The 26,940-nt window shown below is 42.2% G+C and overlaps 1 protein-coding gene across 1 annotated transcript in view; it reads left to right on the forward strand.

The window, feature by feature from the left end:
• The window catches only part of LOC132870716 (CMP-N-acetylneuraminate-beta-galactosamide-alpha-2,3-sialyltransferase 1-like), a 96,615-nt gene that overhangs the window by 63,693 nt on the left and 5,982 nt on the right, over positions 1–26,940 (forward strand). Inside the window, exons 2-4 of the mRNA XM_060904510.1 lie at positions 22,056–22,246; positions 23,762–23,807; positions 24,150–24,269. Coding sequence (XP_060760493.1) covers positions 22,056–22,246; positions 23,762–23,807; positions 24,150–24,269 — 357 coding nt within the window. The remainder of the gene's footprint in view (positions 1–22,055; positions 22,247–23,761; positions 23,808–24,149; positions 24,270–26,940) is intronic.

Genomic DNA, 26,940 nt, shown 5'->3' on the forward strand with positions numbered 1-26,940 from the left:
ATCCAGTTGTTGAAGACCTCAATACTAGAGTCTGGAGCTCTCTATATATATACAACTAACAATTACAATTGCATGTTTCTCTCTGCAAATTTCAACTGTTATGCATTCCAGTGTGTTGTCAATTCCTGTTGATATACTTTCCATCACATTGAATTTCAAGGCCCTATCCACAAATATGGCCACTCCCCCTCCACTCTTGTTTTGTCTATTTATGGAGTTGAATTCATAGCCCTCCAGCTCAAAGTTCGTGCCTTTGATGTTATGTATCCAAGTTGCAGATGTTGTTACGATGCTGAATGGTTGCGAAAACTGATGTAGCTATTCCTTGATGAGATTGAAATTTGCATACATGCTTCTGCTATAAGTGGATAATTGAGAGTTTGCCATCTGCTTTAATGCTCCGATTGAACTGTTCATCGGTGTAATAATAGCAGTTGTTGTTAACGGCAGAGAAGAAATTATTGTCCGGGTCTATATCATATTCCAAATCCTGTGATTTGTAATTGGTGTACTCAAATGATTTTAGTTCCAGTAAATCCTGTTCCGTAATCATCTGAGATATGTAGCTGTTGTTTACAAATGTAGATGAGTGTATTCTTTCAGTGATTGTCATGATTGTGTGTATAAATGCATTTTACCTTATGGTCCTGTTCATGATAGTCACTGATACTTTTCCAGGTCCTTGATGTTTTTAACAACCAATACTTTTAGCCTCCTCAGGTGTACCGTTTAACTTAATAAACACCTTACAGTTTGTAGTCCAAGTGTTCTGAATTTTCCTGTTTCTTTAAGACATGTGGACTCCTGGCTATATCCTCATTTTGTTTGTTCAGATGCTCGTTTATGTAGACATTGGATCCCTTTAGCTTGTACCCTTGCTTTAATAGTGTGGTCTTATGTTTCCTGTTGACAAACCTCATGATGGTCTGCTTATCGCTGGTGTTCCTTCTTGGTAGCGGGTGGCAAGCCTCAATGTTATCGCAGTCCAGGCAAATTCCCTTGGACTGCAGGAAAACAGCTACCTGCTGCTCCGTGGAGCTCATGTCCAGCTCCCCGGGCTCCTCACCGTTAATAGCGGTCACCACCTGAGCATATGACCGAGGTTTTAGCTGGAGCCCGGTGACAACATCGTTCATTCTAGAGTATTGCTCCAGGTCGGCCACTCAGCTTTCCAGGTAGGCAATTCGCTTGTCTTTCTCCGCATTCTGGATCCGCAGCATTTTCACTTCCTCCACCAAGTCCAATATGCTCTTCTGCTGGAGCCTGACAGCAGGAACTTCTTCAGTTATGAAGTCGAGTGACTTTTTTAGGTCATCAACTTCCTCAACAGTGGGGATCTTCTTTGGACCCATGTAGCCCGGTGGTAGTGCAAACTGTTCAGAATCCTCCAGTGGTTGTCTGCTGCCACCATTCACCATCAAACACTAGCATTCCCCTGCAAACACCGACATTCACCACTAAACACTGACATTTTCGTTAAGACACCAGCTTGCTCTTTCAAAACCAACATTCATCATCCACCATCAAAATTCTCCATCAAACACCAACATTCTCCAGCCCTTTGGTTTTATAAAAGGCAGAAACATCATTTTAATCTCAGCCTGAGCATACACACACTAATATATATATTACACACACAGAGGTATGCAAAAGTTTGGGCACCCCTGGTCAAAATTGCTGTTACTGTGAACAGTTAAGCAAGTTGAAGATGAAATTATCTCTAAAAGGCATAAAGTTAAAGATGACTCATTCCCTTTAGATTTTAAGCAAAAACATTTTTTTATTTTCATCTTTTACATTTTCAAAATGACAAAAAAGGAAAAGGGCCCAAAGCAAAAGTTTGGGCACCCTGCATGGTTAGTACTTAGTAACACCCCCTTTGGCAAGTATCACAGCTTGTAAACACTTTTTTTGTAGCCAGCTAATAATCTTTCAGTTCTTACCTGGGGGATATTCACACAATTGTCCTTGCAAAAGGCTTCCAGTTCTACAAGTTTCTTGGGCTGTCTTGCATGTACTGCTCTTTTGAGATCTATCCACAGATTTCCAATGATGTTTAGGGCAGGGGACTGTGAGGGCCATGGCAAAACCTTCAGCTTGTGCCTCTTGAGGTATTCCATTGTAGATTTTGAGGTGTGTTTTGGATCATCGTCTTATTGTAGGACCCATCCTCTTTTTAACTTCAACTTTTTTACAGATGGTGTGATGATTGTTTCCAGAATTTGCTGGTATTTATTCGAATCCATGCTTCCCTTGACCAATGAGATGTACCCTGTTCCACTGGCTGCAACACAACTCCAAAGCATGATCGATCCACACCCATGCTTCAGGGTTGGAGAGGTGTTCTTTTCCTGGAATTTGGCACCCTTTTTTCTCCAAACATACCTTTACACATTGTGGCCAAAAAGTTCTATTTTTTAATCAGTGCACAGGACTTGTTTCCAAAATGCATCAGGCTTATTTAGATGTTCATTTGCAAACTTCAGATGCTGAATTTTGTGTCTAGGCTGCAGGAATGGTTTTTTTCTGATGACTCTTCCATGAAGGTCAAATTTGTTCAGGTGTTGCTGCATAGTAGAACAGTGCACCACCACTCCAGGGTCTGCTAAATCTTTCTGAAGTTCTTTTGCAGTCAAACAGGGGTTTTTATTTGCCTTTCTAGCAATCCAGTAAGCAGTTCTTTCAGAAAGTTTTCTTCACCTTGATCTCCATTGTTTCTGTTCACTGCCATTTCTTAACATTACAATCTGTGGAAACAGCCAGACATGTGGACTCGAGTCATGTGACTTGGACTCGAGTCAGACTCGAGTCACCATTTTGATGACTTGAGACTTGAAATCCCTAGATGAGGAATGACTTGCAACTCGACTTGGACTTGCACGCTGTTGACTCGAGACTTGACTTGGACTTGACAGTTTTAGCTTGCAGTGACTTGGCGTATCAGGTATAAATATTCTTCCCCTCGATTTTGAATCCAAGTACACTAGTTATTATTTGAATGCGGTGTAGCTCCTTGTCCTAGGCTATGGCAGCTCAATCCACTAGCACTAGGTGTCACTCAAGCACTTCAACTGGTTCAAATGAAAAACCAAACGGTGATGGGCAACGAGGACGCTGAATGATGAACGGACGGATAAAAACATGATTCCCCGCGTAATTTCCTTTGGATTTAAAGAATACTCCAATACAGATGGCAAACGCATTGCTACGTGCAGAACATGTGGAGCCACAATTTCGGACAGCCAGTCAACCACATCAAACTTCGCTCGTCACCTGAGGCTGCATAAGGAAAAGTAAGTAACAAAGCTAGGCTACAGCTAGCAAGAATCTGTACAGGCTAGTTGGTGGCTAGAAGTGGAATGTGTTAATATATTAACACTGTCAAGGATTTGTTTTGCTTTGCTGAATGTAAAATAGTGAAGTAGATTTTTTTTTTATTGGATTGCTTTTGTGTTCAGTCTAGTGTTAGATTATGTGGGCTAGGCTACCAGTTAACACACATTGGGAAGGCATAGCCAGAAGGTGGTGATTTGGTCAGAGCAGAGAACGTTTACAAGATTGTTATAAAGGCTCTGGTCAGAACGACACAGACTTATGATAAGAACCGGACAGCAAAGGATAAAACATGAATCAAATAAACAGTTACCCAGGCTGCAAACTAAGTATGTAAAACAGAAGTTTGCTCTTTGCAATGGGAAAGTCAGTGCTTGTCACGAAAGGCATTTAAACCACTGAGACGAGATGACTAGCAATGCAAGTTAAACCAGGCATTTAACTGTTTGCTACGTACTGCACCAAGTCGTGGACGCTGTGCGATGTGTGTTATTAGTGCTGGGATTACGTGTCATCAGAGACATTCAATTCTATTCTCTTCCTCTCTCTGATGTCATGTAGGCAATGTGAATAATGGGCCATTTGGGCTGTGTAAAATGTAAGCTCAGCTGACGTTTTATAGCGCAGTACATCCCGACAGATTGGAGTGTAGCCTACTCCGACGCAAAGCATTATCCCACAGTCTTACCCAAACAACAGGGCACACAATGCCTCTACATAGCGTGGCTTTACCAGTGCATTTATTAGTCTCTGGCGAGAAACCAAATTCGCCAAAAGCACGCAACTTGGATCTGGAGGATTCCGCTGAACATTCTGAAATTCACAACAACTGTTTATTCTACTTTATTATACGGCTCTCTAGAATGTTGCCAGGGCTTCATTCTCACATTCTGGCCAGAGCCCTAGAGGACTCTGATTCTGGCTACATTGTCACAACGTTCTGTGTTTACTGAGGCTACCGGTATTTTAGCGAGTGTTTAGTGAATGCATTGTGGTCTAGCTAAACTGCTTAAGGAAACATCCTGGCTGGCTTGTATTAAACATTATACTGTGTATAAACAAATATGTTCAGATTAAATGAACTCAGACTTTGATATTGAAAATGATAAAAACATGTTAATGTCTACATGATTAAAAACAGAAAACAAGTAGGCCTACTAATTTTACATTTTTTTTTCTTGTTTAGATTTGCAGAATATCTGAAGAACAAGATCATCCCAAGTGAGACAGAGCAGCCGTCCATTTCTAGATTCCTTACTGCAAAAGATACACAGTACAATGCTACCCACCCACAACAAAAAGCCATCACAAATTCAATACTAACAGATTTGGTCATTGGATGCAACATCCCTCTCTCAGTAGTGGAGAACAGATATTTCCGGAATTTTTTGTCAGTTAGTTGGTCTCTCTCACACACACAAACATACTCAAGCCACGTTGTATTGTGTGAAAGGCATGTCATGTTGTATGTTGGGACAGTGCCTAACTTCAGAAGGAAAACCATTCTTTGATTCTAAAAGTACACAGATCATCTGTTAGCTTGGACTCTGAGTTTCATGTCTTAAAATGCACATGAAAAGCATTTTTATGTGAAAAATGACATGAATGAAATGAAAAGAAAATGATTTTTGTTACACAGTACCAGTACAAGTTTTGTTTAGAATTTTGTTTTAATTTCTCACTAATTTTCCAATAAAAAAAATTAAGGAAATGGTCATACTTTCACTCATTCTCACACCCTTAGCCTCAGATGTACACTGACTCACTCAAACTAAACTCACTGAAAATTCAGGATGCTTTACTAACGTTAACTAACTAATCATTGTCTCCTCTGAGATTCTTTGATTGTCTTGGGCCACAAGCTCTAAAACATTTTAAAACAGAAAAGAATGGGTGTACTGTAGTTACTTGTGCTGACTCTATGAATCATTGACATTACATTACATTTAGCAGACATTTTTATCCAAGGTGACTGGCAAAGGAGGACATACACTGCAGTGTGGAGAGGTAATACATTTGTGATAAAAAATGTGTTGATTGCCTGTAGAATAAATGGTGACTTGTTAGGGACTTGGAAAAAAATGAGACTTGGACTCGACTTGGCTTGGGTAGGACTTGGACTTGGACTTGACTTGGTCAAAAGTGCCTTGACTTGTGACTTGACTCGGACTTGAGTGGTAGGACTTGAGACTTACTTGTGACTTGCACATTAGTGACTTTGTCCCACCTCTGGAAACAGCTACTTGAAAACACTTTGCTACGTTCTTGTAGCCTTCTCCTGCTTTGTGAGCGTCAATTATTTTATTATTCAGAATGTGAGGGAGTTGCTTAGAGGAGCCAATGGCTGTTGATTTTAGGGACAAGTTTGAGGAGTCAGAGAATTTATACAGCTTTGAAATCTACATCATTGGACCTTTCCTAATGATTAATTTGAACAAGCCCCAGCTCAATAAGCTAATTAAGGTCTGGAACCTTGGTAAAAGTTACCTGAGAACTCAAATGTATTAAGGTGCCCAAACTTTCACATGGTGTTCCTTTTCTTTTTTCACTCTCCAATTGTACAAAACAAAAAAAAATACACAAGTCTTGCAGAAAACGCTGAAAAGAAATGTCATCTTTACCTTTATGCCTTCTGGTGATCAATTCATCTTCTACTCATTTAACTATTCACAGTAACAGACATTTTCAGCAAGGGTACCCAAACTTTTGCATGCCACTGTGTGTGTGTGTGTGTGTGTGTGTGTGTATAAAATAAATGTATATATCTCAGAGGTGGACAAAGTACCCAACTTCATTACTGAAGTCAAAGTACAGATCCCACTGGTCAAATGTTACTCCAATACAAGTGAAAGTTGTACAGTCTTTTTTTTTTACTTAAAGTACTGAAGTACTTGCTTTTAAATTACTTGAGTATTAAAAATAGATGAGAGGTCAGATGAAGAGTGGTTCAAAAAGGACCCTTATGAAAGAAAAAACAGGTATCCAAGTACCCTTGCCCGGACCAGGGATACCGGGGCCCCACCCTGGAGCCAGGCCTGGGGGAGGGGTTTGTCAGTGAACGCCTGGTGGTCGGGCCTATATCTGTGGGGCCCAGCTGGGCCCAGCCCGAATGAGCAACAAGGAACCACTCTCCTGTGGACCCCCCACCCACAGGAGGTGCCGTAATGGTCCGGTGCATTGTGGATCGGGTGGCAGCCAAAGGCGGAGGCCCTGGCATACTGATCTCCGGCTGACAAAACTGGCTTTTGGGACATGGAATGTTACCTCTCTGGTGGGAAAGGAGCCTGAGCTTGTGCATGAGGTTAAGCAGTACCGAATAGATATAGTTGGGCTCACCTCAACTCATAGCTTGGGCTCTGGAACCAATTTCCTGGAGAGGGGTTGGATTCTCTTCTATGCTGGAGTTGCCAAGGGTGAGCAGCGCCAGACAGGGGTGGGGCTATTGGTAGCCCCCAGTTTGGTGCGCTAACATCGGAGTTTTCTCTAGTGAACGAGAGGGTCGTTTCCCTGCGCCTTCGGTTCAGGGAACGGTCACTGACGATCATTTGCACTTTTGCGCCAAATGGTAGTTTGGAGTACCCAGCTTTCTTGGAGTCCTTGAGTGGGGTCCTAGACAATGCACCATGAGGGGACTCCATTGTTTTACTGGGGCCTTCAATGCTCACGTGGGCAATGATGGTGAGACCTGGAGGGGTGGGATTAGAAGGAACATCCTGCCTGATCTGAACCCGAGTGGTGTGCAGTTGTTGGACTTTTGTCCCAAACCACCTTTTTCTTGTGTCCGGGCAAGTGGTAAGGATGGCTACACACTACCACTCCTGGGGGCATTTCGATGTGGTGTTCTATGAGGTGGTTACGACCAGGAGACCACGCCGAACACCACCGACGGACATCCCCACGAATCTCTGGCCAATAGAACTGGGCCATTATTCGAGCTGGTGTCTTATCTTGCCCTAAGTGTCCAGCCATGGGATTAAAGTGAGCTGCATGGAATATGAGTTCCCTACGGCTCTTTGGGATTAACAACTGGGTTACTCGTTCACGAGTTTGAGTGTCCTGCGTCACTCGGTACAATCTATCTTTAATAATAGAAAAATAAGGGAAGGTCGGTGCCGCACTTGGCTGAAGAGTTTGACTATCGATTACTCTCACTTGGTCAAATGTATGCTGCATAGTCTTGTCTCCTGACTGCTCTAACGGGAAATCCCCAAGGGAATCCCTGAGAGAGGGAGGAGGAGCGGGCTGATTCTCACTCTGATGTGGTGTTGACGTAGACAGCTCTGTGACAGCTTCTCCAGTCAATGCCACACTGGGATCTTCCCATGACCTGATAGTGCAGGACCCACTATGTGTTAAATATTCCATTAGCTTTTTAAACCCTCGCCAATCAGTACCCAAAATCAGTGAGTGGGTGAGACGAGGACTAGCCACCGCCTTTACTCTATGCATTTGGCCCTGGAATAGAATACGGACAGACACTAAGGAATAATTGTGAACATCCCCATGCACTCACAACACTTTCACCTCTTTTGCGCTCCCCAATGCCTCACCTTGCACCAGGCGTTGGTGAATTTGAGGTCTGATTGCAACCAGAATCCACCAAAGCGTGATATGTATCCCCTTGAACACTTACCGGTATGCGATACATTCCGGCCCGATCGGGGGTGGTTTCTGGCACCTTGGGGATCCGGATTACAGCTCCCAGTTTTCTTGCAGCGCTCCGACTCTGAAGATGCTCCGATTCCCAACCGCGGCAGCACACCGGCCCAGGCTTTCCCTCTGCACTGGTGTTATGGGAGTCAATCACCTGAGGAGGAGCGAACACAGGCATGGAAGGGGGAGATGGGAGGATACCATGGGTGTGATGGGCCAGCTGGGGAAGAGCCGGCTGCCACCTCCACAGTAGGGGAACAGGGTGGGGAGAGAGAGAGAAGAGAAGCGAGGGGAGGTGCCTCATCTGCCTGCTGTCGGAGCCGCCTCCAGATGGTCCGCTGCCAGCTCAATCATTCCAGCGACGCCGAGCGGTGACACTGGGCCCATTCCACCGTTCCTTCTGGAAGTTGAGAGATAAACTGTTCCAGTGCCACCAGATTGATGATCTCATTGGCGTCACGGTCTTCTGCCCTCATCCACCACTGGCAGGCGTCCCGGAGTTGCTGGCCGAATGCAAACGGCCGGCCGACCTCCTCCAATGCCAGCGTCCGGAAGCGCTGGCGATGTTGTTCCAGGGAGCGGCCGACCTGCTGCAGGATGGCTTTCCTCAGATCAGCATAAACCAGTCAGCTGTCAGCAGGGAGTTGCTGTGCTGCAAACTGTGCCTCGCCAGTCAGGAGTGGGAGGAGATGCACCGCGCGCTGCTCCACCGACCACCCCCATGCCTCAGCTGCTTGCTCGAAGAGGGCGAGGAACACTTCTGGATCGTCCTGCGGGCCCATCTTCATGAGGGTACCGGCTGCAGTGGTCCTGGTGATCTTCTTGCTGGACCAGCATCAAGGCTTTGAAGAGTTGCTCTTGTTCCTTTCGGAGGGTGATCAGCACTTGATGCTGGTTCTGCTGGGCGGTAGCGAGGGCAAGGATGAGCTCTTCAAATGGGGAGGACTCCATGGGGTGGTTCCCTTCTGTGCTCCTGGGTTTCACCACCACTGTAGTAGTTCCTGATGTGGGTTGAGCACAGAAGCACAGCAGGCAAGAGTTGATGTTCACATACAAACACGTTTTTATTTGACTTTTTTTCAGCTTTTCAGCTTTCGCTCACTCAATATGCACACATGCGTTGTGGTCGAGAGAGAGCCCCTCTTCTCTGCTCTCTCCCTCCTTTTATGCTCCATCTCTGTAACACACACACACATACACATTAATTGACAGCAGGTGGAATGACTTAGCCACTTACCTTCCCTGACCCTGCCCTCCATTCACAGACTGCTGCTTGGCCACGCCCCCACTGCCCCACGTGCATGGCACAAAAGTCCAACAACCGAACACCACTCAAGTTCAGATCAGACAGGGGGTTTCCTCCCAATCACACCCCTCCAGGTCTCACTGTCATTGCCCACGTCTTTGAGCATTGAAGTCCCCCAGTAAAACAATGGAGTCCCCTCGTGGTGCACTGTCTAGCACCCCACTCAAGGACTCCAAGAAGGCCGGGTGCTCCAAACTACCATTTGGCACATAAGCCCAAATGATAGTCAGAGACCGTTCCGTGACCCGAAGGTGCAGGGAAATAACCCTCTCATTCACTGGGGAGAACTCCGATGTTAGCGAACCAAACTGGGGGGCTACCAGTAGCCCCACCCCTGCCCGGCACCACTCATCCTTGGCAACTCCAGCATAGAAGAGTGTCCAACTCCTCTCCAGGAAATACAGGGTGTATTCAATTTGAAATTTAATTTTCTTTGCATTAATTGTGTAACAACTATAATAAATCAGTTTTTTTTGCGTCACAGGGTGGTTGGCTTGAGCATGAAGGACCTGGTGCAACATAAACAATTAGCAAATAAACAATGAAAATGAAAGTCAGAACTTGTCTGCTTTTGCTTCTTGTTGCTTCAATGGCTCAAATGATGTCACTTCCTCTTTGAGATCTAATCTAAAGCAACTGTCCATTACTTATAGACAAAATAAGTTAGTGTGATGGGGTGATAAATTAAAAAGAGAGACGCATACAAATCATAAACTTTTTTCAAAATATACATTTTTTTTATTTGAATAGAAATATCTTATGTAAACAGGGACACATAATTCTGAAAATAATAAAGGTTTGACAAAAATGTAACATTTATTTGGTGATGTTTTAGATGCTAATCTCATGTTGGTCAATAGGGACATGTGAAAATGGCCATGGACGAATGAAAAATAATTAAATAATTGTATTTTAATCTTATTTTCTCAAGAACACTTTAGGTAATAATTTTCCAGTTAGGAAACACAATTTGTCACATTTTTGGCGCCATATGCATGTCACCAAATGTTGCAGACACAAATGTCACCGGTTTCGTAGAATAACTCATGAACAGCTGAAAATACCAATTTATTTTGGCACAAACCTGCAGGACTGAAGATGGCTGAAGATGAAGATTCAGTGGTGCTTGAAAGTTTGTGAACCCTTGAGAATTTTCTATATTTCTGCACAAATATGACCTAAAACATCAGATTTTCACACAAGTCCTCAAGGTACATAAAGAGAAACCAGTTAATTAAACAAGACAATATCTCATCTCATCTCCATCTGCTTATCCGGAGCTGGGTTGCGGAGGCAGCAATCTGAGCATGGAAGCCCAAACTTCCCTCTCCCCAGACACCTTGGCCAGCTCCTCGGGAAGAACACCGAGGCGTTCCCAGGCCAGTCGAGAGACATAGTCCCTCCAGCATGTCCTGGGTCTTCCACAGGGTCTCCTCCTGGGGGGACATGCCTGGAACACCTCCCCAGGGAGGTGTCCAGGGGGCATCTGAAAGAGATGCCCGAGCCACCTCAGCTGATTCCTCTCGATGTGGAGAAGCAGTGGCTCTACTCCGAGCTCCTCCCGAGTGATTGTGCTTCTCATCCTATCTCTAAGGGAGCGCCCAGCCACCCTGCGAAGGAAACTCATTTCGGCCGCTTGTATCCGCAATCTTGTTCTTTCGGTCATTGCCCAAAGCTCATGACCATAGGTGAGAGTCGGAATGTAGATCGACCAGTAAATATCTCATCTCATCTCTCAAGACAATATCTCATCTCATCTTCATCTGCTTATCCGGAGCTGGGTTGCGGAGGCAGCAGTCTGAGCATGGAAGCCCAAACTTCCCTCTCCCCAGACACCTCGGCCAGCTCCTCAGGAAGAACACCGAGGCATTCCCAGGCCAGCTCCTCGGGAGGTGTTCTTCCCGAGGAGCTGGCCTTCTTCACCACAATGGACTGGTAAAGTGACCGCATCACTGTGGAGGCTGCACCGATCTGCCTGTCGATCTCACGCTCCATCCTTCCCTCACTCATGAACAAGATCCCTAGATACTTAAACTCCTCCGCTTGAGGCAGGACTTCTCCATCAACCTGGAGAGGGCAAGCCACCCTTTTCTGGTCGAGAACCATGGCCTCAGACTTGGAGGTGCTGATTCTCATCCTAGCCGCTTCACACTCAACTGCAAACCGCCCCAGTGCATGCTGAAGGTCCTGGTTTGAAGAAGCCAACAGGACAACATTATCCGCAAAAAGCAGAGATGAAATCCTGTGGTTCCCAAACAGGACTCCCTCTGGCCCCTGGCTGTGCCTAGAAGTTCTGTCCATAAAAATTATGAACAGAACCGGTGGCAAAGGGCAGCCCTGCCGGAGTCCAACACGCACTGGGAACAGGTTTGACTTACTGCTGGCAATGCAAACCAGACTCCTGCTCCGTTTTGTAGAGGGACTGGATAGCCCTTAGCAAAGAGCCCCGAACCCCATACTCCTGAAGCACCCCCCACAGAATACCATGAGGGACATGGTCGAATGCCTTCTCCAGATCCACAAAGCACATGTGGACTGGTTGGGCAAACTCCCATGAACCCCACTCGATCACCCTATGAATGGTATAGAGCTGGTCCAGTGTTCCACGACCAGGATGAAAACCGTATTGTTCCTCCTGGATCCGAGATTTGGCTATCGTCCGAATTCTCCTCTCCAGTACCCTGGAGTAAACCTTCCCTGGGAGGCTGAGAAGTGTGATTACACTATAATTGGTGCAGACTTTTTTTTTCTTCTTTATTTCACACAAATAAAAACAAAATACATTTGGATTGTGCTGGGGAAGGTGGAGACCAATAAGGTCTATAAAAGTCCTTCCCCATGTTTCTTAGTATTACAACAGATTAATTATAATAACTAAATGTGATAAAACAAAAGAGTAAAACAACTAATAACCAAAACTAAATGATAACAAATAAATAGATAATAACTAATATTAAGTAAGTTAACAAAAGTAATAAGAAAAGAAATAACAAAAAATGACTAGTGAAAATTTAGCAACTAAGTTAACAAGCAAATTATATCAATTTGATAAATAATAAACAAATAATAACAAAAAATCCAACTTAAGAAATACAACCAAGATATAAGGAAGAATAAAAAAAAAAACAATGAACAAGAAATTAGGTAAATGACTGGTTGTGTAGTAGAGAATTTTTTAGCATGTTCTTTAAGATGGATAATGATTTGCAGAGCTGTAAATTCCGATTTAAACTATTCCAAATTTGTGGGCACCTGAACATCATGGAGAACATTCGTTGCTGGGTTTTTACTTGGATCTGTTTCAAATTTTTCCTCTGCTTTGTACTTTATTGATGAAAATCTGAGTTGTAGTTAAAAAGACCCTTAAATTGATTTGGTATAGAAGAACTATAGTTAATTATTTTATGGAGCAAAAAGATAAATTTGTAGCTTGTTTATATCATATACAGTTATTACTTTTAAATTACTAAACAGTGATGCGGAAGGGAATGTGTATGAGACATTTGAAACGATCCGGACAAAGCGTTTTTGAAGGAGTAGTGGCTTTAGTGAAGTAGAGTATGTACTAGCCCATACTATGTTACAATATGCTAGATAGGGATATATCAAACTATAGTATCGTATGATGAATGTTTTCGAAGATAGTAGATTTGCAATTTTTCTGATGATACCTATGTTTTTATAAATTTTTTGGCAAATAAGGTCGATATGTTTTTTTGAAGTAAGTTTTTCATCAATGGTGACACCTAAAAAATGTGTGCACATTACTTGATCAATGGATATGTTGTTAATAGCTATTTTTACATTTTCTTTATTGTACTTTTTATTCTTCCCCGTAAAAATAATAAAATATTTGTTTTCTTAACATTTAAGGACAATTTATTTGCTTGGAACCATTTGTTTATTTTATCTAATTCACAATTCATTCTACTGACAAATATATCAAGATTTGAGTGTGATGTAAATAAGTTAGTGTCATCTGCAAATAATAGTGCATATATTTTATGAGATACATAAGCTAAGTCATTGATATAGATGAGAAATAACAGGGGACCCAGAATAGAACCTTGTGGAACGCCACAGAAGATTGGTTTTGTATTTGAAGAATAGATATTATTGGAAACATGCTGTTTTCTATTTGATAAGTAATCTTTTAACCAGGCGAAAAGATAGCCATGAAAACCATAACAGTTAAGTTTCTCCATCAATATTTCATGGTCCACCGTATTGAAGGCCTTCGATAGATCCAAAAAAACTCCAATGGTGAATTCATTCTTTTCTATAGCCAAGGTGATTTTATCTACTAAATTCAAGAGGGTCATGTACATTGAGTGATGTTTTTGGAATCCGTGTTGCTGTTTGTGATGGATGCTATTCTCTTCCAGATGTTGCGAAATTCTTTTGTATACTAATTTCTCAAGAACCTTTGAAAAGACTGGCAAAATAGATATTGGCCGGTAATTTGACAATAAACAGGGGTCTCCAGATTTAAAGAGGTATGACTTTTACTATCTTTAAATCATTTGGGACTATACCAGTCTCCAAAGACATTTTAAAAATATGCGTGAGGGGCTCTAATATTGTGATGCTGACTTGCTTTATTAAAGAGGTGCTTAATTCATCATTACCTGGAGCTGAATTCTTAAGATGACAAATAATGTTTTGCATTTCGGATACAGTAGGTATTTCAAAGGAGCTAAAAGATGGATAGATGGCACCAATGAAAGATAAAGGAGAAAAATCACTCTTGTCAATTTTTTTTTTTGCTAGGGAGGGTCCAATATTAAAAACGTTGTTGAAACTATTGACTATCTCTTGCAGGTTGGATATTTCAGATGTACCTTCATAAAGTTTACTAGGAAGAACATTCGACTTCTTTTTTTTATTGAGAAGCTCGTTTATCAATTTCCATGCATTGCTTATGTTATTTGTTGTATCTTTATTTTTTTTATGATAATAATTTCTTTTGGATCTCCGAATTAATGTGTTGAATTTGTTTCTGTATGTTTTGTAAATCTGAAAAGAAGTTGGATTAGAATTTTTTAGGTATTTTTTATACAATTTATTTTTCTTAATGGATGATTTGTGTAGAGCAGGAGTGAACCAAGGTTTGTTTCTGTCTACATTACATCTGGAATGAGTAATGATAGGGAAACATCTTTCAAAAAGAGAAGTGAAGACATGAATAAAATGATTGGAGGCATCATTTGCGTTTGTGTGATTGTACAAGTTGTCCCACGTTTCTGCCACTAATAGATTTTTGAATTTAGTAATATTAGAACTTGTAAATTTGCATGAACGACTTTTCTGATTTTTAGTTTTATTCACTCTACTTTTACACTTTATGATGTAAAATATAGGAAAATGGTCAGAAATATCTATTACAAGCATGCCTGATGTGTACGATTCAGTCAACAAGTTTATGATATTGTCTATTAAGGTAGTTGATTTATTAGTTGTTCTTGTTGGTTTTGAGATGGTGGAATAAATATTGCACGAGAACAACATATTTAGAAAATCAGCAGTTAGTGTACGACTTTCATTTTTGAGCAGATCTATATTAAAATCACCAAGAAGTAAACATGTTTTTCCTTCCTTATTTATTGCGTCTAATGTTGTTGCAAGATGACTAGTAAAGTCCTTAATATCAGTGTCAGGCGGTCGGTATACACATCCTAATATCAAATTTTTTACAGTGGGAGAGGAGAATGCTGGAAGTTCTATAAAAAAGGATTCTACATTTTCCTCATATGTATGTATAGTTAGATCGTCCCTTTGTATGAACTCTATATTTTCTCGGATAAGAAGAGATACTCCCCCACCAACTCTGTTTGATCTACAACAATGCGCTAAGGTATCGTTTGGAAAGTCATAAAGTTGTGATGTACTTTGATTAAGCCATGTTTCAGATAGCCCAATGATAGAGAATTCATGATTAAGGGTAGATAGATAGTGAATTAAATTGTCATGATTTTGAGGAAGACTTCTGATATTTAGATGTAAAGTTGAGAAAGCGTGAGTATCATGACCTTGCTTCGTACACAAGGTGTTAAACGAATTTTCAGACTCGCATTCACATGGAGTATCCATATTTGAATCTAAGATGTTACTATAAAAATTTAAATCGGGATCCCAGCTGTCAGTGAAGCTTGTTTCCTTTTCAGTGTCAAGCATGAAGGGATTAAAAATCAAGTTACAATCTTCATGATTATACATTGTACTATTGAAGTTATTTAAGTGCATGCATAATTCGCTATCCTCCATATGTGGATAGGGAAAAAGATCACTATAGTACTTACAGATCCATGTTGTCCAGTGCTTCTGATTCAACTTGGTAACTGGGGTACATTTCTTATGAAATATTTTCATACAGCAGGAGCAAATTGTTGCATTATTATGGGAGTGAACTACTTTCTTGCACTTAGGACAAGACATTGTTCGTTGCTGTGAAGTTATAGGGTCCATAGCATACCTGTCAACTTTGAGGTTTGAAAAAAAGGGATATTTCCCAGATTTTTAACTCAAAATAAGGGAAAATTTCTGAAAGTCATACCCTTCACCAAAAGTGGGTGTGTAGTTGAATGGGGGGCAATTTTCTATCTAGTATTTGTGATTTCCTGTACTCTGGTGCATGTTGGTGATAGCCAAGACCCAAACTCAATATGCTTATGGTTTATAGAGTGCATTTGTGAATAAACTATACATTTATTTTTATTTGCTTTCAGTGGTACCAGTTATTTCCCAAATTAAGGGCTAAAATACGTATCTTATGTTAAAATAAGAAAGGTCATTATATAACCAATCAATAAATTCAATTCCATTGCAGTTTATTATGGTTTTACCATAGTCATGGCTTCGGAACACTAGATGGATAGAGTAATAAAGAGATAAAGAGTAATATAAAATATTAAACCAAGAGTGATTTAAAATGGGTAAGTTTCAGATAGAAAATAAAATAGACAATGAGTGGATAAAACAGTTAATACACCAATTAGTTTACACTAGGCTATTTATGAGGTCTTAGCCAGGACATACTTAATGTAAACATGTGTAGTTTACCTTTGATTATTTGGGAGGCTTTCGTTTTCCCCATGGAAAATTTCTTTGCGATGGAAGAGTCTGGGAACATTCCAGCCACGCACTTGTTGAAATCATCAAAGAAAGAGAGGCTAATGTTTTTCTTAGCTATTAGCATCGCCATCTTCACCTCAGACCTAATCAGTGTTGCCAGATACTGCTGACGTTTTCCAGCCCAAAATATGTTCAAAACCCGCCAAAATGCACTTGAAACCTCCCAACTTGGGCGGGAAACCACCCAATCTGGCAACACTGGACCTAATCACTTGCTCAGCCTCACCTCCGGATGTAGTTCTGTAATTACTGATGCCTGAGAGGGCGGGGACGTGAATTCATGGCCGACTTCCTGCTGTAAACTCCTGATAGAGGCGCGTCATGAATTCTGGACCTACCGACTTTTTTATATTGTGAAAATACGGGACTTTTATATAATGTGAAAATACGGGATATTTTCGGGAAAATAAAAAAACGGGAAGACAGCGGGAAATAAGTCAAAATAAGGGATTTCCCGGGAAAAACGGGAGGGTTGACAGGTATGGTCCATAGTTTGTTTCAGGTAATATACTAAAAAGTGATGCTGTAACCATTTTGTTGCGACTAGACATCTTAAGCATTAGCACTTCTGGGTGGGCCTCTGGTGCCCCTTTTCCACCAAAGCAGTTCCAGGGCTGGTTCAGGGCCAGTGCTTAGTTTGGAACCGGGTTTTCTGTTTCCACTGACAAAGAACTGGCTCTGGGGCCAGAAAAAACGGTTCCAAGCTAGCACCAACTCTCTGCTGGGCCAGAGGAAAGAACCGCTTACATCAGCGGGGGGGGGGCGGAGTTGTTAAGACCGACAACAATAACAAGACCGCGAAAGATCGCCATTTTTAAGCGACAAGAAGCAGCAGCTGTACAAACGCGAAGTCAGCCATTATTATTATTGTTGTTGTTGCTGCTGCTGCTTCTTCCATGTTGTTTTTGCTTCAATATTCATGCCAAGGTTTATGCAAATGTAGCGACGTAACTGACATATACAGCGACGTAATGACGTATACAGTGACGTAACTGACGTATACAGCGATGTAATGACGCGTCTTCCCTTAGCACCGCGAGCTATGGAAAAGCAAACTGGTTCTCAGCTGGCTCGCAAGTTGAACGAGTTGTGAACCAGCACCAGCACTGGCCCTGAACCAGCCCTGGAACTGATTTGGTGGAAAAGGGGTTTGGGAGGATGGACGACAAGGCAGTCATATCTGAGGAATTCAATGTTTCCACACTCTCTTGCTGACCGCATCTCAGGTAGGAGGTTCTTTCGTTTCTGGCGAACAACATCAGAAAAATCTTCATTGATATAGATACCTGTTCTTTCAAGTTTTTTGCTCTCTGCAAGATCGACAGTCTATCCTTATACCTTAGGAGCTTGGTGACAATAGGTCGTGGACTTCCACCTTGCTGGAACCTGCCATTTCTATGTGCCCATTCAATCTCAATTTTGTGTGGGTCTAATTTGAGCTTCTCCTTGAGTATATCTCTTACTTTTTGTTCGCTTTCCTCCCAGCTTTCCTCCTTTGAGTCGGGAATTCCATCGATGAGGAGATTGTTGCATCTTGATTGGTTCTCTAGATAATCCATTTAGTTGACACTTGTTGTAGAGTCAGCCTTGAGTTGGGAGAGTTGTGTTTCAATTTCCTTAATCCTCTGTTCTTGCTGTGAGCTTGATGATTTCCCTTCTTCTATGTCCTTCTGAGAGTACTGGAAGCTATCTCTTATTTCTTGTACTTCCTTAACAAGGCAGTCAAGTCTCTTGTTTGTTGATTTCAGGATTGTTTCTAGGAAAGTTCGAAAGTTTTTCTCTTGAAGCTCGATCATATTTGTGAATCACCCTTTCTGATGGTCTAATAGTTCCTTAAATGTGGACATAGTAAAAATATCATCTTCCATGTTCCCCCTTTCCTTGTATTAATCCTGGATATGGTGCCTAACAGTAAGGGGAGGGCGACCAGCGAGGGCTCCACTAAGGGATCCCGCTGCGGTGTTTTGGCTTCAAATTTAGCGACACAGCTCTCGTCGTTCTTTGTTGTCCATTTCCCCAGCGTTGCCTGGGTAATGTAAACCTGGAACTTTCTGGCACATCTATGTTGAAGAATGTGATACATCTCCAACAAATTTCCAACAAATTTCTCCCAAATTCTCCAAACAAATTTGGAAATCTCCAAATGTCTCTCTTGGGTATATCTCCCATTTCTGCGGAGCAGCAGCGTGAGGGAGTAGAGAAGCAGACCGGAAGTCCTCTCCAGTCCCCTTTCTTAAAAAAAGGGACCACCACCACAGTCTGCCACTCCAGAGGCACTGTCCCCAACCGCCACGCGATGTTGCAGAGGTGTGTCAGCCAAGACAGCCCCACAATATACAGAAACTTGAAATACTCAGGGCGGATCTCATCCACCCCACAGTGCCTTGCCACTGAGGAGCTTGCAAACCACCTCAGTGACTTCAGCTTGGGTAATGGACGAGTCTACCTCTGAGTCATCAGCCGCTGCTTCCTCAATGGAAGACATGACAGTGGGATTGAGGAGATCCTCAAAGTATTCCTTCTGCCGCCCGACAATATCCCCAGTTGAGGTCAACAGCTCCCCACCCGCACTGTAAAGTGTTGGCAGAGTACTGCTTCCCCCTCCTCAGGTGCAGGACAGTTTGCCAGAATTTCTTTGAGGCCGATCAATAGTCCTCCTCCATGGCCTCACCGAACTCCTCCAAGTTCCGAGTTTTTGCCTCCACCACTGCCCGAGCTGCGGCACGCCTGGCCTGCCAATACCCATCAGCTGCCTCAGGAATCCCGGAGGTGAACATGGCCCGATAGGACACCTCCTTCAGCTTGATGGCATCCCTTACTTCCGGTGTCCACCACCAGGTTCGGGGATTGCCACCATGATAGGCACCGGAGACCTTGTGGCCACGGCTCCGAACAGCCGCGTCAACAATGGAAGCAGAGAACATGGTCCACTCAGACTCAATGTCCCCCGCCTCCCTCGGAAGCTGGGAGAAGCTGTCCTGGAGGTGGGAGTTAAAGACCTCCCCGAAAGAGTGCTCGGCCAGACATTCCCAGCAGACCCTCACCATACGTTTGTGCCTGCCAGGTCTGTCCGGCTTCTTCCTCTGCCAGCAGATCCAACTCACCACCAGGTGGTGATCAGTTGACAGCTCAGCCCCTCTCTTCACCCAAGTGTCCAAGATATAGGGCCAGAGTTCAGATGAAACGACAACAAAGTCGATCATCGACCTCCGACCAAAGGTGTCCTGGTGCCTTATGGACACCCCTATGCTCGAACATGGTGTTTGTTATGGACAAACCATGACTAGCACAGAAGTCCAATAACAAAGCACCACTCGGGTTCAGATTGGGGAGGCTGTTCCTCCCAATTGCGCCCCTCCAGCTGTCACTGTCGTCGCCCCCATGAGTGTTGAAGTCCCCCAGTAGAACAATGGAGTCCCCAGTCTGAGCACCTGAGAGGTGCTCAGACAAAAATATTATACTTGGTCATTTATTTATTGAGGAATATGATCCAATATTACATATCCATGAGTGGCAAAAGTATGTGAACCCCTAGGATTAGCAGTTAATTTGAAAGTGAAATTAGAGTCAGGTGTTTTTAATCAATGGGATGACAATCGGGTGTGAGTGGGCACCCTGTTTTATTTAACTAACAGGGATCTATCAAAGTCTGATCTTCAACACATGTTTGTGGAAGTGTATCATGGCATGAACAAAGGAGATTTCTGAGGACCTCAGAAAAAGCGTCGTTGATGCTCATCAGGCTGGAAAAGGTTACAAAACCATCTCTAAAGAGTTTGGCCTCCACCAATCCACAGTCAGACAGACTGTGTACAAATGGAGTAAATTCAAAACCATTGTTACCCTCCCCAGGAGTGGTCGGCCAACAAAGATCACTCTAAGAGCAAGGTGTGTAATAGTCGGGGAGGTCACAAAGGACCTCAGGGTAACTTCTAAGCAACTGAAGGCCTCTCTCACATTGGCTAATGTTCATGTTCATGAGTCCACCATCAGGAGAACACTGAACAACAATGGTGTGCATGGCAGGTTTGCAAGGAGAAAGCCACTGCTCTTCAAAAAGAACATTGCTACTCATCTGTAGTTTGCTAAAGATCATGTGGACAAGCCACAAGGCTATTGGAAAAATGTTTTGTGGATGGATGAGACCAAAATAGAACTTTTTGGTTTAAATGAGAAGCGTTCTGTTTGGAGAAAGGAAAACACTGCATTCCAGCATAAATACCTTATCCCAGCTGTGAAACATGTTGGTGGTGGTAGTATTATGGTTTGGGCCTGTTTTGCTGCATCTGGGCTAGGATGGCTTGCCATTATTGATGGAACAATTAATTCTGAATTATACCAGCGAATTTAAAAGGAAAATGTCAGGACCTCTGTCCATGAACTGAATCTTAAGAGAAGGTGGGTCATGCAGCAAGAGAAGGACCCTAAGCACACAAGTCATTCTACCAAAGAATGGTTAAAGAAGAATAAAGTTAATGTTTTGGAATGGCCAAGTCAATGTCCTGACCTTAATCCAATCGAAATGTTGCGGAAGGACCTGAAGTGAGCAGTTCATGTGAGGTAACCCACCAACATCCCAGAGTTGAAGCTGTTCTGTACGGAGGAATGGGCTAAAATTCCTCCAAGCTGGTGTGCAGGACAGATCATCAGTTACCGGAAACATTTAGTTGCAGTTATTGCTGCACAAGGGGGTCACACCAGATATTGAAAGTAAAGGTTCACATACTTTTACCACTCACAAATATGTAATATTGGATCATTTTCCTCAATAAATAAATGAGCAAATGTAATATTTTTGCCTCATTTGCTTAACTGGGTTCTCTTTATCTACTTTTAGGACTTGTGTGACAATCTGATGATGTTTTAGATTGTATTTATGCAGAAATATAGAAAATTCTAAAGGGTTCACTACTTTCAAGCACCACTGTACACCTTCCAGCATGAAACACAAACCCAAGTGAGAGAGAGAGAGAAAACAAATCATAATCTTTTGATTTATCTTGTTGGTGAAATTATGAACTTCTCAGCCGACTTCTTATGATCTATGTGGTTTAGTAGTGTTTGATAAATAACTCGCTGTGTAATTATTTACAAAATATCACAAATAGGGGCGGCACAGTGGTGTAGTGGTTAGCACTGTCACCTCACAGCATGAAGGTCCTGGGTTTGAGCCCAGCGGCCGACAGGGGCCTTTCTGTGTGGAGTTTGCATGTTCTCCCATGTCTGCATGGGTTTCCTCCGGGTGCTCCGGTTTCCCCCACAGTCTAAAGACATGAAGGTTAGGCTAATTGGTGGGTCTAGATTGACTGTAGGTGTGAATGGTTGTTTGTCTCTGTGTCAGCCCTGCGATGACCTGGTGACTTGTCCAGGGTGTACCCTGCCTTTCGCCCATAATCAGCTTGGATAGGCTCCAGCTTGCCTGCAACCCTGTAGAACAGGATAAGCAGCTACAGATAATGGATGGATGGATAGATAGATGGATAACTCTGTTTACAAAAGACAAAAGGAACTTCTTTGCTCTTCTTAGTGAAATGCTGCATTGTTCTCGAATTCTACTGCAGTACAGAAGGTTAAATGAGGTTGCTATATCCATGCAAATACTAAAGCAGGACACTCTTTTATATTTTCTCAGAAGCTACAACCATACCATAAAATGAAATACAGAGATGTTGTGCAGCCTCTATTCTTACACTTCCCTGATAAGGAGCACTACAATGATGCTGGTCCTGACCGCTGCAGAACCTGCGCTGTGGTGGGCAACTCGGACAACCTGATCGGATCCCATTATGGTCAACTAATAGATTCTCATGACTTCATTATCAGGTGCTTGTCAATTCAAGTCAATTTTATGCTCTATATGAACAGTTGATAACTTTAGCAAAATAGACTTCATGCTCAAACTATAATGAATATCCTGGTTGCGCAGTTGTACTTGGTGACTTTATAGGACGCAGTTATAGAAGTGAGTTATTTTCATCATGCTATCTGTTATCACCCAGATGAGGATGGGCTCCCTTTTGAGTTTGGTTCCTCTCAAGGTTTCTTCCTCATGTTGTGTGAAAGAGTGTTTCCTTAGCACTGTTGCCTCAGGCTTGCTCATCAGGGATAAATAAATTTATTAGGGATAAAATTAGCTCATATGTTTAAAGTTTTAATTTTCTGTAAAGCTGCTTTTTGACAATGCCTGTTAAAAGCGCTGTACAAATAAAGTTGACATGAATTGACTTCCATTTGTATAGCACTTTTAATTATAGACACCTGTCGCAAAATGGCTTCACAGGAAGATAACTTCTGGATATAAAATTTAAAATAAGAATTCATGAATTTATCCATAATAAGCAAGCCTGAAATGACGGTGACAAGGAAAAACTCCTTGAAATTACATGAGAAAGAAACTGTACGAGGAACCCATCCTTATCTGGGTAATAATGGATAGCTTGAATATAAATAGCTCACTTCTATAACTGCCTCCTATATGGTAAAAATGTGAAATTGTGTCACCAGGAAATTCATGAGAGTTTTAACATGAAGTCTATTTTACTGAAGTTATCAGCTGTTCATTGATTGATACTTGAGTGCAAGACTGTTCATGATGAATGCAGTCATTACTTCTGTCCCTGCTGAAGTCTTCACTATTTGAGGTACCAACAAATAGGCTGCACTGTTTGATCTAAGAACTTACAATGATTACCTACCTACTTACTAATCCTACCTTCCTATGGACCCACCCACATGATCTACCTTTTTATGCATCCAAAAAACACACCCACTGATCGCCTTACCTTTCTACTGAACCATCTACCCAACCCACTTGCCTGCTTTCCTATCTACTTATTCTACCTACCAACCCACTCACTGATCTACCCAACCACCTACCCTACAAATTGCATCCCCACCCAAAGAAAGTACCTATCAACCCAACCTTCTTATGCATCCACACACCAACTTACCTGCTTACCTAAATTTGTCATTATCTCTACTTTGATAAACAGAAAGACCATTAGTTTTTGTACATACAGATGTAAAACCTTGACAAAGTGTTATATTATGACATAGGATGAATCACGGTCCCACTATAGGCTATGAGAGGGATGTTGGATTGAAAACCACACACCGAGCCATGTACCCTGAGAGTGCTATGGACTTGGACAACTCCACCCATCTGGTGCTGCTGCCATTTAAAGTTTTGGACATGGAGTGGCTCATTAGTATCTTCACCACCAAAAACATTACACGGTGAGGGCACACAACTGCTGTGAAGTGAAACTGATCTGTACATCATGCTACTCTAGCAGGTTCTTGTTTTGATATGATGACTTTTTTGTTGTGTTGTTTTAGCACATATACCAATGTTAAACGTACAATACAAGCAAACAAAGACAAGGTGAGTAAACATCTTTAATAATAACCCATTTAATGCTTTTCATATTACAAAATGACAAATAATTCCTTAAATGTTTAGAGCTACCCAAGCCAGACTAAATGTCATGCTACTCAGCATAATTAAATACTGGGACAGGCTGATAATTATCTGGCCTGGGGTTACTTGAAAACTAATTTTTCCATGATAAGATGATATGCCTCTTAAATGATTCATTAAAGCAGTCAGTGATTTACTATGATTAGTGCTGTTTCAATGCCTGGTGCATTAAAATATTCATATTGTATAAACATCAAAAAACAATACATTTTCTTTTGACAATGTCCTCCCTGGTTGTTGTTATAGGTGATGATCATGAGTCCTGAGTTCATGAGATATGTCTACAAGAACTGGTCAAGAGAACATGGGAGATATCCTTCCACTGGCTTCCTCACACTCGTGTTGGCCCTGCATATTTGTGACCAGGTAAAACCACCACTTTACCATAGTTGTTCTGCACATTTGCCAGAGTGTCTTCATGAGAGATCCCTGGACACCAAATTATGTTATATTTCATCAGTAAAAATGAAAAAAAATGAATACAGAAAAATGTTTACAAGCCATATTGGAAATTGATAGAATGCTTTGTCAAAAAGTGCTGACTAGGAGTGGGGTATAAATGAAGTCAGGAAAATGGGGCAACACAGTGATATTAGCAAGAACGCAATGTTCTTCCAAAATGGGTTGAAAATACAAGAAAGGATTGATGAGGAATTCTTTCAAAACATCTACAGCAACTTTAAAAGAGCTGCAGGAATATCTGGCAAGTACTGGTCACTCCCTGCATGTACAACAATCCCTCATATTCTTCATATCTGGGTGAAAGAACAGTGTGGCAAAAAAGAAGCCGTTACTCACATAAAATATATAAAATTAAAATCCAAGCCCACACAAATCACCATGTGCCACGTATCATGGTCTGCTGATATCAAGGAAGAACTTGATAGGAATAATTCTAAAAAATACTCTCTATTTTTGGCTTAAAAGCATGGCAGCTTTTTACCCAAAGGACACCATACTTCCAGTGAAGCATGGTGGTGGCAGCATCATGCTACAGAGCTGCTTCTCTTCAATGACCAGAATTCTAGTCAAGATTGAGGAATCATGCATGGCTCCAAATGCCAAACTATTTCAGCATAAATACTTTCAAAAACGAAACACTGATCCAAGTAAAATAAACGAATGAATGACTTCAGAAGAAAAAGATGGTCCATTCAGAGCCCAGAGTTAAATCCATTTGAAACATGGGTGTCAGTAGGAGCATGGAAACCAACAGTGGTAACCAAACTACAAACATGGTCACCAAAGACTACAATGACCGCAACCATTAAGTTTGGAGGGAGTACCCATCTACCAGATAAATTGACTGCTCGGCTCCAGATGCACAACAGGCCAAATTGAATATCTGGTAGATTGGGAAGGCTATGGGCCTGAAGAGAGAAGCTAGGTATGTGCTAAGGATGCCCCAGATGAAACAGGAGTTCCATGCTCAAAATCCTGACAAACCCACACCTAAGGGCAGAGGGCATCCCAAGAAAAGTATAGCTCCTCGGGGAGGGTTCTGTCAGTAGGAGCACTGAAACCAACAGCGCTAACCAAACTACAAACAAGACCACCAAAGACTACAATGACCAAGATCCACAGCACCCCCTGTCACCGGAGTACTGAACTCAACTGTTTGTCATTAGGTCAATTACCACCATGCTACTTAAAGTGCATATCATGGGTAAATTCAGGAACAAGATTAATGTAATTCCCTTATTTTATATTAAACTTTGGTCAAATATCTGTCACATTTTGCATTTTGTGCAATTTTTTACCTTGCGCAATACCAGAAAAATTCAGTTGAAATCAAGCCATTTGAGGCGAATTTGTCTACCTCTGACAAAACTTGGCATTTGGATTTCCTGGGAAATATGATTTTTGTGACGTCGCGTGCGGGACGCCTCCTTCTGAATCCTATGTCAGCGCTGGTTTGTTTATGAGAAAACGACCTGGTGGTTTTCTGCAAATTTCTTCAATGTTATCATGTAATTATTAAAATGGTTAACAGATGTATCGTAGGAGGGTGTAGCAACACCAATCTTGATGGGATTAATACTCATTAATTTCAAAAAGACCGGACAATGAGAGAGAAATGGGAGCGCTTGGTCTACACAGGCTGTGCACTGAAACCGTGCAAAGCTCGCACAGCCTGCTGGCGGTTCCACAGCTAACATCACGAATCTGGCTCCAGACTCCCTTGGGATTTTTCCAGAAGCATATTATTTTATTTTTTTCTCCTGTATACAGATGGCCTTGTGCAAAATTACCCTTCTGGATGAGTGTGTAAAGGGACATGCTTTCAGATTTAAAAAAAAACGAAATTGGTCCAGAATATGCACTTTAAGCCCCTCTCAAACTCTGCCTCATTGCGAAGTATCATTCTGCTTTTCCAGTCCATACCAAGCCTTTGTATTCTCTGCCTGATCTCTCATTATTTTAACTCTCGCTATCCTTCTCACATTTCTTCTTCCTGGTTTTGTCTACATTACTCTATTTGCTGATCGACCAACCCTTGCCCACCTACTGACTATGATTTCTCCTTTTCGATTTGGCTCTACACTGTTTGTTCATTGCTTCTTCCTGCAATTACATCTGTAAGTGCCTGCACTCTGACAGTGGGGGAAAAAAAAAACTTGAAGAGGGCTGTACACTGGAGATCCCCTTGCAATTTGATAGATCTTGAGCATTTTTGCAAGCAAGAGTGGAATAAAATTGCAGAATCCAGATGGGCTACAGTGTAGATGTAAGACTTTGAGCAGGTGGGTGGAGCACAGAAGTACGGCAGGCCAGAACTGAGTTGTCAAAACTCTTTGATTTAGCTTTTCAGCATTTAACACACACCCTCCCAGTCACCCAGACACATACACATTAGTCGTCTGGTTTGGGAGAGAGCTCCCTTCCTCCTCTCTCTCCCTCCTTATATAGGGCGCGGTCACTGGGGAACACGGGCGATTGCTCTAAGACAACGAGGGAGGCTCAGCCTCCTCTAAAAATGATGAACATCGTTTAGGATGAATTGCGCTAGGCTTATGTTATAGCCGACCTTATAACA

The sequence above is a fragment of the Neoarius graeffei genome, chromosome 2 (genome assembly GCF_027579695.1).
Source record: "Neoarius graeffei isolate fNeoGra1 chromosome 2, fNeoGra1.pri, whole genome shotgun sequence".
In the NCBI taxonomy this organism is placed as follows: Eukaryota; Metazoa; Chordata; class Actinopteri; order Siluriformes; family Ariidae; genus Neoarius; species Neoarius graeffei.